General features: G+C 41.6%; 1 protein-coding gene across 7 annotated transcripts in view; it reads right to left on the reverse strand.

Moving 5' to 3' along the window:
- DPF3 (double PHD fingers 3) overlaps window positions 1-16,698 on the reverse strand; it is a 168,659-nt gene that overhangs the window by 65,608 nt on the left and 86,353 nt on the right. For all 7 annotated transcript variants that reach the window (XR_011324809.1, XR_011324808.1, XR_011324807.1 and 4 more), the window contains exon 4: window positions 2,490-2,617. Coding sequence is in view for 4 of the 7 variants with exons in the window: in XM_069784291.1 (XP_069640392.1) it covers window positions 2,490-2,617 (128 nt within the window). In the remaining 3 variants the exon portion in view is untranslated. The remainder of the gene's footprint in view (window positions 1-2,489; window positions 2,618-16,698) is intronic.

Raw genomic sequence — 16,698 nt, forward strand, 5'->3', positions numbered from 1 at the left:
TGCTCCTTTTATTTTTAAATCTCAGGAGGCTATTAATGAGGTCAGACCATCATGAAATACAATTTCACATAATACTAGAGTACTAAATACTAGAAGATGTAAAAGTTAAGCAAGCTCCAGTTCTGCATACATAAAATGTTTCTTCAAAATTCATGCAGTTGCATATATTAATTGACTTCATCTTAGGAAACTGAAGCAGTTGGAAATGTTATACATGAGGAGAATAGTGGTATGTAGGAAAATAAGCAAACTTACTGATACAAGTTTAGATTTTCACATTGCTTCATACCTTAAAGTATCTCCAAAAAAAGCGAAGGCTGCAACCATATCATATGTGGGAGGGGAAGGAGCTAGTTTACAATAATACTACACAAGAGCAGTTAAGAGAACTATTACAAACCACTTTCTTTGTTTAAAATTGCAGCATCAATTTAGGAAAGAGATAATAAGTAACCAAGTGTGAATTTGGTGACACTGCCAGGGTAATGAGTTTAATCCTTGACAGAAGGGGCATAGCCTTTCTGATGCATGGTCAAAAGGCTATTCTAAGCCTTCTCCAGCAAACGATGGAGACACATTCAATACCAATTTACTGTAGGGCAAAATCCTCAACCCTGTTAAATATCAACTGTACAGCAGGTCCCAATGACTGCAACTATTTAGCAGGGGGAACCCTTACCCTTTTTAGCAACGTAACTTTTCTTTTCCTATTCTGTCTTCCTAAAACAGTTCCCCAGCCCAATGTACTTCAGTGCAGCTAAGCACCAAGTCTTCTTCTCCTGAGAGATACTACGAGTTTGAGAGAGCAGTAAGTGGCTGGAGCTGAGGTGGGAATCACAGCTATGTCTATCCCACCTCCTCACTCTCACCACCACTGAGGCTGGGCCCTTTCAAGTTACAGCACAGAAGAGCATGCAAAGGAACAAAAGAGAGATTTGCATTTGCTTATTTGTCATACGGATGAAAGGCACTGGTCATGATTTTGATCTGGTACAGCCTAGCTGCCAGGTGCCAAAGTACATGCTGAAAGCCGGCTACAAGTAAAGGCTTTGGCAATTGTTGTTGTATAGACTGAATCCAGATAAACTGTGCTTGCAGGAGAAACAAGAGCAAGACATGCCTTTTGCATCTGTTCTGATGAAACTAGCATCCAGGTGACAGGTCATAGCTACAGCCGTTTAGCTCAAACTTTTTTGTATATTTTTGCATCCCCTCCCTGCTCTGCAATGCCGACTGGGGTCAGTTCCACTGCCTCTAAAGTCTCTTTCCTTGGACTGCTGCTGAGGATAATTCAGAGCTCAGATCACACAGCAACATCCAAAGGCACTTGTTGATCTCATAAGGATGCTGCACCATGACTTCTTGTGACCTTGGAAGCAGGTATAAACAGAGCTTTAGGGCTCTTGGCTTAATAGACCCAGATACACTACTGAAGGAGGAAACACAGAGTGGGCCTCATGCCAAGCTTTTCCCCACTCCATGAGCACGGGATGCTTCCTCTTTGATGGTGCTCCTTTACCTGTGCAACTGGGAATGGGAGACCTAATTTTGCTGACCTTATATGTGTGAAATTTCTAGCAAATAGACCAGTAGGACCAAGCTCCAAGTAAAATAGATTTCATGCCCGTGCTCTTCTGTTTCATTTAGCATGGGGCTGCCCACTTAATTTTTCACTAGTTTTAGGTATAGACGCAACACGTATCTCAGCCAAAATTAACAAGTTTGACACATTGCCAATGGCTCTCACCTAAAAATCACTAATAGACTCACAGCACAATGGTGTTTTAGCATCACCAAATATGTGCTGCTGCTCCCCAGGGAGAGGCCTGCTTTCCTAGCCATTTAAGATGTCTTTATAAAGTGACATGCACTTATATAAGAACACTTTATATTAGCTGAATTCCTTCTATGACAGACCCACAAATGTGTTTCTAATTTTCAAACTATAATGCATGTGAAAAGGCAATATTTCTCATACCTGCATCACTAATAATAACTGAGATAATTAAGGTTAGAATATTTTTAATTATTTATTTTGCTTGTATAGTTCCTGAAGGCTTCTCAGTATAAAAAAAAACAGGCAAGGCAATGACACGTTTTTGTCTACAGTCCGCAGCTGTGATTCCAAATTCAAACGCACGTCCAAATTCACTTTAAATATGAGGCACTAAAATTCAGTTTATGGTTGGGACCCATCTCTGCTTGTCAGTTTTATATGTAATCATCTCATAGTGCTTCAAAACAAATTCCAACACAGAAGCTGTGCAGAACACAGCCAAACAACTGAGATTCTTGTGACAGGAGAAGCGTGCGAGATCCTGAGTTCATTTTGAGCATCACAGTGTAGCACAATGGTTTGATAACATTTTGACAGTAGAATGACACAACTATCAACAGATGCACTGTTCTGCCACAGGACAAAATCTGCTAGGCTTAAAGACAAATGGTAAAATCCAGCCCTGCTGTCAGGGCATGGGGCTCTCCTTTACCTGGATTTCTTGTATAGTGTCTTCCTCTTTAGTGTCCGTTTTTTTCTCTATTCCCTCTCCACGCAGCAAGGCTTCCAGAGTTGTACTTTCTGAAGTGAATCCATCTTTTTTCAGAGGCAGATCAACTTCTGAAAAAAAAACCACACTGACTATATGTGTCTCCCTCAGACAGCTAACAAGCAGAAGGACAGAGATGACAAGCAGAAGACTGACAGACTTTCAAGCTTATTTCTATCCTGAAAGAGAGTTCTTCAAGTTCTTCTTTTAACCACTAAGGATCCCCATATAGGATTCATGTCTGTCTTACTGAAAACCTGGTATCTTTTCAGTTGCTGTGTTTGCTTACAGGAAAAAAAAGGCTGGACGTGTTCTATCAGGAGGAAATAAATGGAGAAAAAAAATCCTTTTCCTTTATGTAAACTCCCTATGCTGCAAATAAAGAACAAAACCAGGACTTTCTAAGATACTGAAATATCAAATATGAAGATCTGATCTCCTGAAGTAGAAAAGTATTTTAATGCAATTTAGCATCTGGCACAGTCTATACAGCACAGCTTCAAGCAGCATTCTCCTACACCAGGGCATGTTCTACACGTGGAGAAGCGGAAAGCTAGTGTGTCGGGCCAATGCTGAGAACTTAAACTGAAAAAATAAAGGGATGTGTCTTGAATTTTCATTTAACATTGACTAGATAAAATCTTCAGTTTGTTGTAAATGGGCCCACACCAATGAAGAAACACAAGTCAGCACAGCACAGCTGTGAGTGCAGAAACTAGCCCATAGAACAGGATGACCCCCAGCCGGTGCAGGGAGAGCCAAAGGCTGGCCCAGGGGCAGGCCTGGGGCATGGGACGCCAGGAGACAGTGCAGGTTTATGAGGAAGCTTGATGCAACCTGCCACACAAGTGAAGGAACAGAGACTTATTCCCCTTCCGAATGCTGCCACCAGATTATGAGGCTGTGCAGCAGGCAGGCAAATACAGCATGTTAACTTTAGCAAGATGTTAAAATACACCTAGGGAAGAATTCAGTTTTCCTTGTAGATCCTGGCCTCTACCCCAATCGTGCAGGAGTTTTCAGAGCAACCCTATGGCAGGGAGACATTCTGAACATCTCTTTTACCTGACAATGCCAGATGTGGATTTCTCAAGTACTCCCTGCCTTCTAAAATTAATTCCTTCCTCTAGGCCAACAGATTTATAAAGTAATAATGTACAGGACCGATGCTCACAAATCAGCATCCGGTCTCCTTATTTCATAGGTCTGTCCACTTCTTATCTTTTAGGACTGTGTTGTGTTCCCCAGTTTGCCTGAAGCTCCCTGTCTTTCTATCACCATGAGTTGCAAACTCTGCACGGCAGAAATTCATGTGTTTATAAAGCCCCAAATCACTCCTGCAATCCAAAAAATGAATGAACACTTCCACCTGGGACAGTAAAGTATAATCTGTTTCTTGGGGGCAATTGCATCTCAGGAATATGTTTGTTCTATATATGAAAAACTCTAAGCCAGCAAATGATTCAGGGTCCCTGATCAGTGCTTCCACAACATGCTTGCTCAAGTCTTCTGAAGTGAGAGAGCATCGCTCAGCCAATAACCACAGAAAATCCAGCAAAAATTCCAGCAAAAGCTATTCTATTCATAGAGGGAAAGGCTGAGTACAAACCATGCAGAAAAACCAAACCACTGGGATTTTCAAAGGGAACTCCCAGGACAAGCCACACAATGGGTTGGGGTCAACAGTGAATTGATCCCCCTTCTCATCACAAGGAGGTCTATTCAGTCAGGCCTCTGTTTTCATTATTAAGCTCTGCGCACACACCCCATTATGCCACCTTCCCCAACTTCTCCCTTACTTGAGCTATAAAAAAGACAGAGAAGTCAACAGAGAATCATACAGATTGAATTTCCCTGTATGAACTCCTAGTACCTCCCTCTGGATGCTAAATCCAGACATTTCAATAGAAAGAAGGGATTTTTGACTTGATTTATGTGCAAATCCCAACACTTGAATCTAAAGCCACTAAGGAACCTCCATAATCATCTCAGGCTGTCGGCTTGGCTTGGTTTCAAAGTCCTGTGCTTAGGTGCAAAAGGGCATTTGCTTTGCGTTTAGAACCTTGTGGGACTGCAAAACCCAAGGGGTCATCATACATTCAGCAAGAGAAGAAGCTTCAAGCAAGCTCAAGGGCATCAGAAACAAACATGTCTTCACTGTGACAAGCTATGCCTGTCTCTGGATACCGATACACTCAGCAAACAAATGCATTTGAAAAAGGGAACGAGCAAGGAAAGGATGAGGGATAAGTAACACATATATGAAAATAAAACTACTTCCTGTTTGTTCCAGAGATATTGAACATTAAGTAAGAGGGAAAGGTAGGCTTTAAGGTCAAAAAATGGCAGCTGTCTTTAATAGGCATGTTTGGGTTTTGTGGTACTGCTACTTCCCACCTGCAACACTCCAGGAGACTTTTCATCCAAAACTCTCAGAGCACTTTTTAATTATTAAATTTAACATCCCACTGACAAGTCAGTGTGAGGTAATACTTTTATTCCCAGTTTACTGATGGGGAGATTGAGTCACCAAGAAGTTAAGTTAAGGAGCAGGAAATCCAGCTAAAAGAAACTCAGGACTGCTGCCTCCCATCCACCCACTAAACTTGCTGCTATTCAACTCCTTCATTTTCTTCTCCACTGGTAGCTTCTACGAGTCCACTTTCATCCCTAAGTAGCTCTAGAAAGTGGGAAATGGCAGACACTATCTTAACTGGAATGTAAAGTTTATGGTATAAAAACCTACAAAGGTCCAAAACCAACCTCTTAGTAATGAATTCAATCTTTGTAATGAATTCAGTCCTTCCTGGAAGATGGCTAGTCTGTAAAGGATACAGTAATGAAGACAGGAAATTACGTTTCCAAACCACTTTTTGAATCCTCAGAGATAAAAGTCTCCAAAAATCTAAACGATGGCTCAGTTAACCTAGAGAAATAGTTAAACACTACTAGGGGTCATTAAATTCATTTCACTAAATCCCTAATTTAGTCTTTCCTATTTAACTCTCCAGGATTTTCCCACAAAAGCTAGAAAAGTATATTTTCGTCTTATGCCTGTACCCTACAGAAAACTGAGAAGCCAACCCAATGCCTGAAATGTATTTTTGTTGTGAAAGACCAAGGCTTCCCCCAGACCACGGGAACTGCTGTATGGAAACAAATCGGGGTCCATTCCACCCACTGTCCTGCTTATGAAGGCACCGGCCAACGTTAGAAGATTCAAACAAGGCCAGATAGAGTCTTCTAGGCTTGAGAAATTGAGCCATGACCCCACACTTGCCTCTCTTTGCTTTGATATTTGTTGTGCTGTACTATGCAGTCACATCAGATGCTGCAGAAGGTATGAGTGTCTGTCAGGAGAGAAATGCAAAGAAAATAATCTACCCTAATACTACATTTCATCCTGATCTCTAACAGGTCAGTCCTGAGGGATAAATGCAGTATCACTTGCAGTTATCCTAAATCCTGGGTCTTCTGGAAATGCACAGAATAGCCCAGCCCTTTCTGAATTTTTATATACTTTTGCCCTCAATGTTTTCCCACCTGAGCGAGTTCAACAGTTAAACTATGGTTTGAAGGGAGCGTTTCACTTTATTGCTTGCCCTCTTGTTCTTGCTATGAGACAGGGAAGATAGAAGTTCCTGACCAAACTTTTTCTGTCATTTCTTTTTATTCCTCTCCTTTTGAAGATAAACAGTCACAATCTTTCTGATTACTCTGCTGTGGGAAGTTTTCCATATGGCTTTATCCTGTCAGAGCTCTCTGACTTCCTCTTATTTTTCAATAGTCTACCCAAGATGCACCAATACTGCACCTGATATTTTTAGGGATGAAGCCACATCCCCCATTTAAACAAATGCATTACAATATTCTTTATATAACCCTTCAGGCAGTGTCCTGCAATGTCCAAGCTAAGCAGAATTAGGAACCTTGTAAGAGGAACAAGAACTTCCCATAAGTAATACTTTCAACACACAGGTGAGAAATTAAAATGTCTCTCCCGCCGCCCATTCACCAAGCACATTCAGATCTCACCAAGGAGGCCCACGCAGACCTCCCTGGCCACAATGGCTCTAAATAACTTTGTACTATGTACAAATCTTTGTAGTTTACAAAACATTCCCTCTCCCCAGTTTGTTCATTACTACATTACACAACACTGGACCAAACACCAAACCTTGATGCACCAGCTGTTAGCCTTTTTTTATAATGAAAGTTCTTTGTTTCATTGTGTTCTTTGTTTCATCTTTTATACTAAAAGTTTTTATCCAAGACAATGCTTTGATCCTCTTTGGAGGCCTATTACATACCAAAGGTCTTCAGAAAGTCTAAGTAAATTGTCAACCCCCTTACCTATTAGACCTTTACATATCATGTAAAGAATTTTAAGAAAGTAGTAAGACATGCTTTTCCTTGGTAGGAAGAAAAAAAGTAGTCAGTTAGAACCTCCTATATCATCATTTCCCAGGTGCTTTACTGCTTATACCTAATTACCATTTCAATCAATTTCTCAAATGTTCATGTAGAATTTATGGGTCTTTAAATCCTTGAATCACATCCAAATCCTTTTTAAATATAGGTAATAACATTTTCTACCCACTAATTGTTGTAAATTCTTTCTATTGTAACTCCTAGTTTGTATCACAAGTTCTCCTTCAGACATTGCAATTTCAGAGAACATAATCTTTATTACAAGTAATAACTACTAGTAAAAGCACTGTAACTAAAAGCTTACTCTTTTATATAAAAACTTTAAGAAGGTTTGTAGATAAATTTCCTTTTGATTAGTATTGCAAATGCAATAGCACCTGGTTAGCGTAGGAGATACAGGAAATAGTCAGAACCATACAAAATAGAAGTGTCAAATCAACAAAAATCATCAATGAAAAATAAAATGTTATTTAAGAATTCTTCCTGTTTTAATAAATCATGGTATTATTGGTGTCACAGCTAAATATTGTGCATATATTATAATTTAAATATGTGTGTGCATATCATTAAAATTTGTTTCTTAACTTGGCAGAGTCCGTTTCATAATGATTAAATTAACATGGTTATTTCTGCTTACCAGCTCAGTGCAGCAACCTCTCTATTTATCAAGGTCCTTAGACCGCGGTGGTAGAATCTGAATGAGCACCCATGCCAGCATCATTCCTGTATCTGTTTTCTATTGAGCTGCTGCCTCCAAAAGAAGCTAATTTTCACAAATCCTACAAAATGGTGGGCTTTTTCAAGTTTTGATTCACCAAAACAGCTGCAAATTCCTGTCCTTAAATATGCTACGTTTGGTTTACAACGTATTGGGAGCTAAGCAACTTTTCTGTGTCTCTCAGAAACATAAATTAAAAACAACCATCCCTTTTTCTATACAGTGCAATGTATTTGTTTTACAATGGATCATTTCCATCTCCACAGTAGCAGCTGCCACCCAAGCCATCATCTCTGTGCACTCGTAAGCAGCTCCATTTCCAGTTCTAATTGGGAACAGAGATACTTATTGGGTGAGTTCCAGCATGATCTATCATGCCAGAGACAGCTACTATGCAAACCAAAGCAATCCGGCTTCCAAAAACCCTCTTAGACAAACACTGACTTTGCACATAGATTCTTGCGTTTTTGTTTCTTGGTGCTGGTTTTTTGGAACATAAAAAGTGCCAGAGGAAACTATACATTAAGAGTCCATGAAGTGCTGTTTAAGATGGATAAATCCGAGGATATTACCTTAATAACCACTACCTCTTTAAAATCATATAGGTGGTCTAAAAAAGCCACCTAATTCACAGCAAACAGAACTACTGCTGAGTGAATGCAGCCACTAAGCTCATTAAGAGGATGTGGCAGGATGTGTCTGAAAGTGCAGTGCAGTGGCTCAGCAAGCAATTAAATCCCATGACAGTTTAAAATGAGAATCTATCAGTGTCACAAGAGTGTGAAGCCTCAGCATCTCTGCTGTTCCCACCCCCAGCGTTTTATTTATGATGGCGTATTGGGAACATGGGAAGTCAAAAAGATTATAATGAAATATGCCATATAAAAACCAGATTAAGCCTGCTCTTCTTTGGGGAAATATGCAGAGAGAGAAGCTGTCTGTTAGCTGTCGAGTTTGCAAAAGATACCATCTTTTGGGATGGTGCTCTCTGCCAGCAGACAGAGTGCCCCAGGGGAAATGGTGGTGAAAAACCCAGACAAGCAGCATCCATCCATCCATCATACGCTCATCTCCACATCTCCAAGGCACAAATATAGCGTTAGAGTGCAAAGGGTGGGGGCAGGGGGGGATGGAATCCCTTAAGAAAGAAAGAGGAGACAATGCCTTACGTGAATAGCTGGATTTTGTAGCTTTTCTGTGTGTGTACAACCAGCCTCTCCTTAGCTTGTTTGCTTGCTTGCTTGTTACGTTCATGGCCAGTACAGTGATTTGCTAGCGTCCTTGGGATTGATGCATTCACAGCAGTGACCAGAACCAGGTGTACTAAAGGCAGGGCTCTACAAGCTTTTTTTGTAAGCATGCCTCTGCCAGCACAGCACAGCACAGGTCTTCACTCCTCCTGCAGATCTGGATCTTCAAAACGCTTTTTTCACCGCACCATCTCCTGCTATCCTAGGGGCAGATGCTCACATTATTGCTGTTATGCTTTAATCCTGACCTTCCACAGTGCCTGCTACCCCAGCCTGTTCTCCCAACACTACTGCAATTCAGCACCCGTCTGTAACAAACTTGTCAGTGCCAGTTCTACACTTACAACCCTCTCCAACTCTGGTCCACAGGACCTCCTGCCAGCCCAGCCCTGGGCCTCCCTTGAGACCAGACTACTGATAACACAGATTCTCACATTGAGTCCATAAAGCCAAACAAACGCCCCTAGAGACTAGTAAACATCAAATTCACTTTATTTTTAATCCAAGCCAGATGCAATAAAGCCATGGCTGTACTGGACATTGTAAGGCTACTCCAGTAACTCTTTGTCTCCCCCACCAATTCCACCTTCAAACCTCGTGTATATTATTGCACTCTCAAGGTAAACAGGGCCATGGTGAGAACAAGAATCCAGTCAAAGGGAATGATAAAGCAGTTTTAGAAGCAAGACAACTTGAAAGCAAAAGAGTATTTGTTTCCTCAGAAACAAACCATTTTGTGTGGAAAGAATAGTTTGGAGGACTATCTGCCATTAAGTGGAAACTCCTATTCAAGCTGGAGCCATGGGATCCTATAAAGCTCTGAAATGAATCTTAGTAAACACTTGTTGCAAATTTTAGGCACTACTGAGCTTTGCTCTAGGGAGCACTGGGAGGCTGGAAAACCCCAATGTCTCCCTAGCACCTCTTCCTGCAAAGCTGCTAGTCTCATGGTGAGGTTGGCAGGGAGCAGGGGGAGAAAGTGAAGAGATAGAAGAAGACAGAGGAAACTATGATATGGGAGGACTGTACACTTTCACTCTTCAGCCTGGTGTAAACTGCAGAAAAATCAGAGGACAACTTTGAATTTTAAGACCAGGATCCAATGGAAAGTTTCTATTAGCCCCTAGCTAAAATATGTCCCAGGAAGATACAACACAACAGGAAGGAGAAATAAGGCTGCAGAAAACAGCAGAGACCCTCAAACATAAGGTTAAGCATTGTTTAGTTTAACCCATCATCAAAATGTGGACTTTACAAGCAGCTGTATTTCTTTGGCAGACTAGAATGCCTCTATAAAATCTCTCAATAAAAAAAAAAACAGCCTGCCTGTCAGTTGTCTCTTGGAAGTTCTTTACAGATTTATTTCTCAGCACAGATATAAATCATTGTCACATATAATATACTGTACCTGCTTCTCAAAGACTGCCAAATTACAACATCAGGCTAAATGCTGGATCAGGTAACTGCCCTCAGGGCTCAAATCATAAAGGAATATCTCCATTCAATAACATTATTCTAGCACTCATTGGTGTTCTGGTCAGTCTTGCATTTTTGTTCTAGACGGGCTTACACTGCACCAGGACTTTTGCAGCATCAGGCAACACTGTAGGCAATATCAAGGGACAGAGGCTGGGTAACTGCTACAATTCAGAGAAAATTCTTGAGTACAAAGTCTATTCCTTTGGGCTGAGCATCACCCTAACAGGGCTTCTGGCCTTTTTGGAGTAAGAGAATAACTTGGCCTACTTATCTGCAAGTGGTCATATAGATACACAGATGGATGGGCCTTTTGACCCACTGGAAGAAGCAGAATCTGATTATTGTCCAGTAACCAGATAGCTACCAGCAAACACCAGTCACCCCCACACCACGCAGCTGGGCCAGTCAGCCCCACACTGCACACTCTGCAAATGGTAAGAGGGAGTAGACCTCCACTGCAATCAACTGTACTATTTCCATATGTGACAGCACTGAATAAAACCACTCGTACTGAATGCAAATTCATACATAAACCATGCATAAAACCAGCCGTGCTGTAACCTTGCTGCAAATTCTGTGAGATTCTGCATAGCTTCTCCTCTTCCTTATTGAGGACAGTGGAGGGGATACCTTTAGTAACAGATAAATCTCTGTAATGCAGTTATCTCTCAACTGCAGTGCACAAGAATCCCAATTAATTCAGTCCAGGCCTAGCAGAGCCGGCACTAAGCCAGAGCTGATAAACCTGCCAAAGCCAATCTGAGTCCTGCAATGATTCTTGGGAGCCTGCTCTGCACTTTCTCATGCTCCGGACTGTGGGGGTTATTTGCTTGAGCGCAGCGCTCAGTTCTGGCTGGCTCCACATGCCCACATGATGCGGCAACTCCATTAATGAGGCCCTTCTAAAACCCACCGTGCTGGGGAGCAGGCAGAGACACCCAGTCAGCTCTGAAGGCATCAACAAGGGTGCAGCAGGGCTTATTAGCACCAGATTACAAGCGTCCCGGTCCTGATCCTGCATCTCTGTCTGCAAAGCTCCCGTTTGCGGGAAGACGGTGCTCTGCAACCCAGGCAGGATAGCCACATTCACATGGTGCAGTGTCTGAAGAAGTCAGCCAAGCCAAGCAGAGCTGGTTCAGCATCCCTGGCTCAGTATATACCAAACCTGTATAAACCACTGAAGAACAGAAAGGCCACAGCAAAGTGGCAATGATTTTAGGATGGGATAGGGAAAAATCACCCTAGACGCTGCCCTTGGCATCACTGCTGTCTCACCATGTGAACCTGGGCCAAACTCTAACAAAGGTACCCTCTGCTTTTCCATCATCTGTCAAATGGAGATAGTCTTCATCTATCCTCTGGGGTTTGGTAGGGCTTGTTTAATATTCATAGGCATTCAGACACTCAAATAAAATGCACCAAAAATGCAAGGTGTTCTTACAGGTTCTCACAAAGCCAGGTTTAAACACATTTTTTTTCCAGCCAAGAAAAACACTAAAAAAGCAAGACTATTTCCACAGACACCAGATTTCAGTGGCCGATTCACAAATTCCGAGGAATGAGGATAATATTTACTCATACAGGAAGATGCATCTGACAGATGAAGCTATATAATTAAAAAATGTTATTATAAGAAGGAAGGCTTGTAATAGAAAAATGGCATGAGACGCTAGTAGGTATCCTTTCAGAAATGGGAGAGAACAAAGCAAATCATCTACTGAGATGCTCAGATCTCTTGCCACAAAAAGGCAAGAAATTCCAAGAGGCTTATAAAGTGTTTAGACAAAAAGGTGAACTCTAGAATTAATAACAGAATGGTAAACAGGAAGATTAATGGTACCAGAGAAAATGCAGATGGTGAAGCCCAGCCTGCAGGCTCAGCAAGACTCTGAATAGGGAGGGGGAAAAGGCAAGGTGTAAACAAGGTGACCTTCAAAGCCACGGGAATGCCTGCCAACAGGCCAGCCAGAGGGCATCCCGAGACACAGATGTGCCATCTGGGGTAGGCTGTCTCATGACAACATGAACAAGATTTGTCTTTTTCAAAATTTGCAGGGAGGCAAAATGGGTAGCAGCAGAAAATATGACCATTCATTTAAAAGGAGCACAATTAAACACACAGGTTGGAAAAGGATGCTATCTATTTTGTAAAGAAAGTATGAAAGAATTCCCTGAATATCCCCACTCAGAAAGGTCTTGTGCCCACTTGTAAAGCCTGCTCACGCAAGGTGTGGGGGAGGAGAAACTGCTTTTCACTAAACAAATGTTTTCCTTGAGGGTTTATGCTTTAGGTTTATGGTAAAAAGAAAAAAAGAAAAAAAAAACCTCAGCACAAACTGCAAAGCAGCTCTTTAAACCCATGATGGTATAAATTTTCCCCATCTTGGCATAAATCTATTCACCCCAGATGGCACATTTGGGTTGAAAGCAGGTAAAGATTCCTCAGACGTCTCTATGTCCAGTATCTGATTTTACAGAGCTCCCTTGCTCCATCTCAGTGCTTAGTTGGGCCTTGAATCTCCTAATAAGCTTTGTGTATGCCTGGGAGATCTCAGTTCTTCGCCTACAGTAAAAAGTGGGAGAGAGAAATCTCCTACCACAGTTCTGCAGGGGAGCCTGGCTCTTTCAGACCTGATGCTTAGATCACTGAGGTCAACCAGGAAAATTAATAAGTAAATGCAATCACACTTTTTTTTAAATACATCAATCAAACACCACAGTGGGGCAGAGCTAGGGGAAAAATGCTATCTCTAAATAAGCCTTCTACAAAATAAGCCAAACATGTTCTGCTATGGTATCCAGAGGCAAAAAATTTAGGGGAAAACGGAATAAGCAACCATGTTACAGCTCACCATGGAAAAAAGCAGACCCTAGCTGTGGGAGACCAGTAGGTAGTGAATTCACATACCTCTTTTCCTTCCAGTCTGGCTCAAAGTACATCAAATCTGAGTATTTTAGGCAAAAACTGGCTCATCTAAGTTCAGTGCTGAAATCAGTTAATTCAATGATAAGTGTACAAGCAGACACATCTGAATGTTTTTTATTCTGATGGGTTGCATATCAACTGGAACGAAGATATTGGCATAACCTCCACTTTCACAGTAGGAACCATGGGTGCTGGATGAGCTCAGGCAGCTTGTGCAAAGCCTGCGTAGCCCCAGCACTGTTGCATCAAGCAGGCTTGACTCAAGCAAGCGTGCGATTGCTGACAGGAGCTGCCATCATGGCTCTGGACATCAGTACATACCTTTCTTCAGAAAGACCCTTCATGTGACTCTGTTGATTGCTTTTTGAATAGAACAGGAAAGGAGAGATGAAGTACACACCTGAAAACACTAAAGTGGCATTGAGGAAGGAATCAGGAAGAACAAGGGAGAAAAAAGCAAGATGGAGGAAAGCTATTATATTCCTTCTCCTTGCCTACTGCAGCTAAACTGTGGCACGCTTGTTCTGAAAACTGCCACAGAAAAGTCTGAAAAATAGAAGCTCTGGGCCTTGAGTTATGCCTTTTCAATATCTCTCTCCCTTCTCCTCTCTGCTACAGAGAAACACTGTAAACTCCCAGATCCTGAAAATACACATTCTGGGCCCTTTCTGCACCTTGCAAAACACAGTGAAAACAGATAATGGGGATGAGGGAGAGATAGCCATGCAAGGGGAAAACAAAGTGAAATAGAGAATAGTTGCTCTTCCCTCCTTTCCCCCTCCTCAGCTTTCATTTCCCTTTGTTCATCTAACATTGAGCCAAACTAAGCCAAAGGAGCTGCCGTGCTGGGCTACAAGATTGATGGCTGCAGGCAGACTCCACAGTGAAGAGACGGATGACTGGTCATTTCCCGCGATGCACTGAGAAACATCCATCCTTGCAGCCATGCTGAGCCCATTTGTGCTCCTTTTGAAAAGAGAGATAAACACGGGCAGCCAGAGGCACCTGAGTGTCCTTTTCCCTCAGAAGGACACAGTTATACTCCTCTGGGTTCCTTGAGAAGGTCGCTCTGTCCATCCCTGAACATCTGGCTGTGGGATTTGCTAACTCTCTCCCTCCCCCAGCAATCATCCATCTATTAGAGCACAGTGCAGGTTGGAAGAAAACGGTGAAGAGAATGGTGTGACAACCTCATCAATCTACAGCTACACGCCTGGCTATTTAGTTTTCTTTACGCTATTCCTAAATGCGGGGCGAGGGGGGGGGGGAGAATTGCTATTGGTATGAAAGAGTGAATTGTGGAAATGGCAACGTGGATTGGAGTAAGTCCTTATGACTATTAAAATGTTGTGCATGTACTAAAGCAGTAGGGAACTAATTAAGATTCAGGATTGAAAGGCAAAACAAAAAAGTTGGATGCACTCTGGTTCCATCTGTAGCACTTGCTGAGAGTTCAGACGTACTTGGGGCATCATCTTTAGCAGAGAGAGGTTAATTTTTTTATTTTGCCCATTCAGATATTAACAGAAAGCTCCCTAGAAGAACATACTGGAAGTATATTTATAGTGCCAACCCTGGTATGGCAGCTTCAGAGGCACAAAGCACTTAATCCTGACTCCTTTCTATTTAGTTAATAGTGTCTTTGTTTGCTGATACTGTCCTGGTCTATAGCATTGCTCACAGATACAGCCTCTGTGTTTCCAGTTCTCCTGCCGTGCTGCTACCTCACTTAGGCAATGAGCATGACATGGCAGATGTACCCATAGCATCATTTACAAATACAAAATCACTCCAGAAATTCCTATAACTATGAACCTCACTTTGTCACAGTAGCACATATCTGTAACTGTGTCATTCACAGACATTGCACCAAGGAAATAATGAGAAGATAAAAGCATTCACCATCTCTCAAAAACACAGAGAAATGAGTCACTTGCTTAAAGTGTTTAAATGTAGTTTTAGCACTCTAACTGTCTGAGCCAGCTTTGAAAATTTGTCTTTTATTCCCATCATGCAATGCTGTTTATTTTAGGCCAACAACAAAAGGATTTTCACTACAGCTCTGCAGGACATGCATAGGATATTAATCATGATCATGTGTGTTCCTAAGACATCAACTCCATACTTCCCAAGGGCAATCACATGCATTCAGAAGTGCATCATTTCCATCAAGAGGAGTAAAGTTTTCATCCTTTCTCCTTCATCAAGAACCATAGTTTTAGCTGATGGAAATTGCTGCTCACTGTACTCTTTAATGGAACTGTAACTACCTACAATGGCTAAGGTCCTGGCCCTAAATTACCTTGTTTGTTTAAGGGGAACCATGCTCCAAGTGCATCCTAAGTGAGATCTCTGGTCTGGAAGACATTGCACAGAAAAGCTGCATCCATCTATTCCATTCTTAATTCCCCTTCAAACGTACATTGCATTGACCCTCTTTCTCCCAAGGAATTCATTTTGGGGAATGGACGCCATGGCAAACACCAATGGTGTCAGAATCCTGACGCATAAAATACATGTAATAAACTCTAAGGCAATCAAATGTAAAATGCAGGGAATATTGAAATGAATTGCAATCTAGTAAAAACATGTTTAATATCTCTCAGGTACAAGATGATTATGAGGCTGTAAAAGGTTTAATCCAGAGAATGGGAATGACAGACTGAAGACTTCCACCAAGGAAGGTGGTCAGAGGTGCAGGGATGTGGGAGGGGAAGTCATCACACTTTCCATTCTACTCTCAGCAAATCTGTAGCGCTTGCTTGTAAGATTTCAAACTGGACTTTATATTAACATTTATTGCTCATTCCTTTATATTACGCACCAGAAAAATATCATCTGCTATAAATTTTATAATATTTCATATTACAAAACAATTTCATTTGCTGTGTGTCAGGAGAACAATAAAATTGAATAAAAGTTTTTTAAAAATCATATTTTGAATGTAATGATATTCCCTAATCTCTTTGCTATTTTTTGTTAACATTTTCTTCTATAAAATAGTGCACAGGTTCTACTATATGGTTGGTCTAGTAGCCCAGTGACTTTATTGGGCTCTATCTTGCAGGATGCCAAGTGCCAAAACCTGCAAGTCTGGTCGAACTCGGTACTTTACATGTGGATTTAATTTTAAGCATGTGACAAGTCCCATCAATTACAAAAAGATCACTCGTGTTCTTAAAGCCCAAGCTCAGGTGCTTTCCTTGTCTGGGGTTAGACAGCTTGGCATCTTACAAGACTAAGCCGTGGGGACTTGATCCTATAAACCCTTTTCATGTGATTACCAGAGAACTCCCAGGATTACTCACATGAACATACAAAATAGATGCAGTGACTTAGATAAAAGAT

This window comes from Haliaeetus albicilla, chromosome 5, assembly GCF_947461875.1.
Source record: "Haliaeetus albicilla chromosome 5, bHalAlb1.1, whole genome shotgun sequence".
NCBI classification, from domain to species: Eukaryota; Metazoa; Chordata; class Aves; order Accipitriformes; family Accipitridae; genus Haliaeetus; species Haliaeetus albicilla.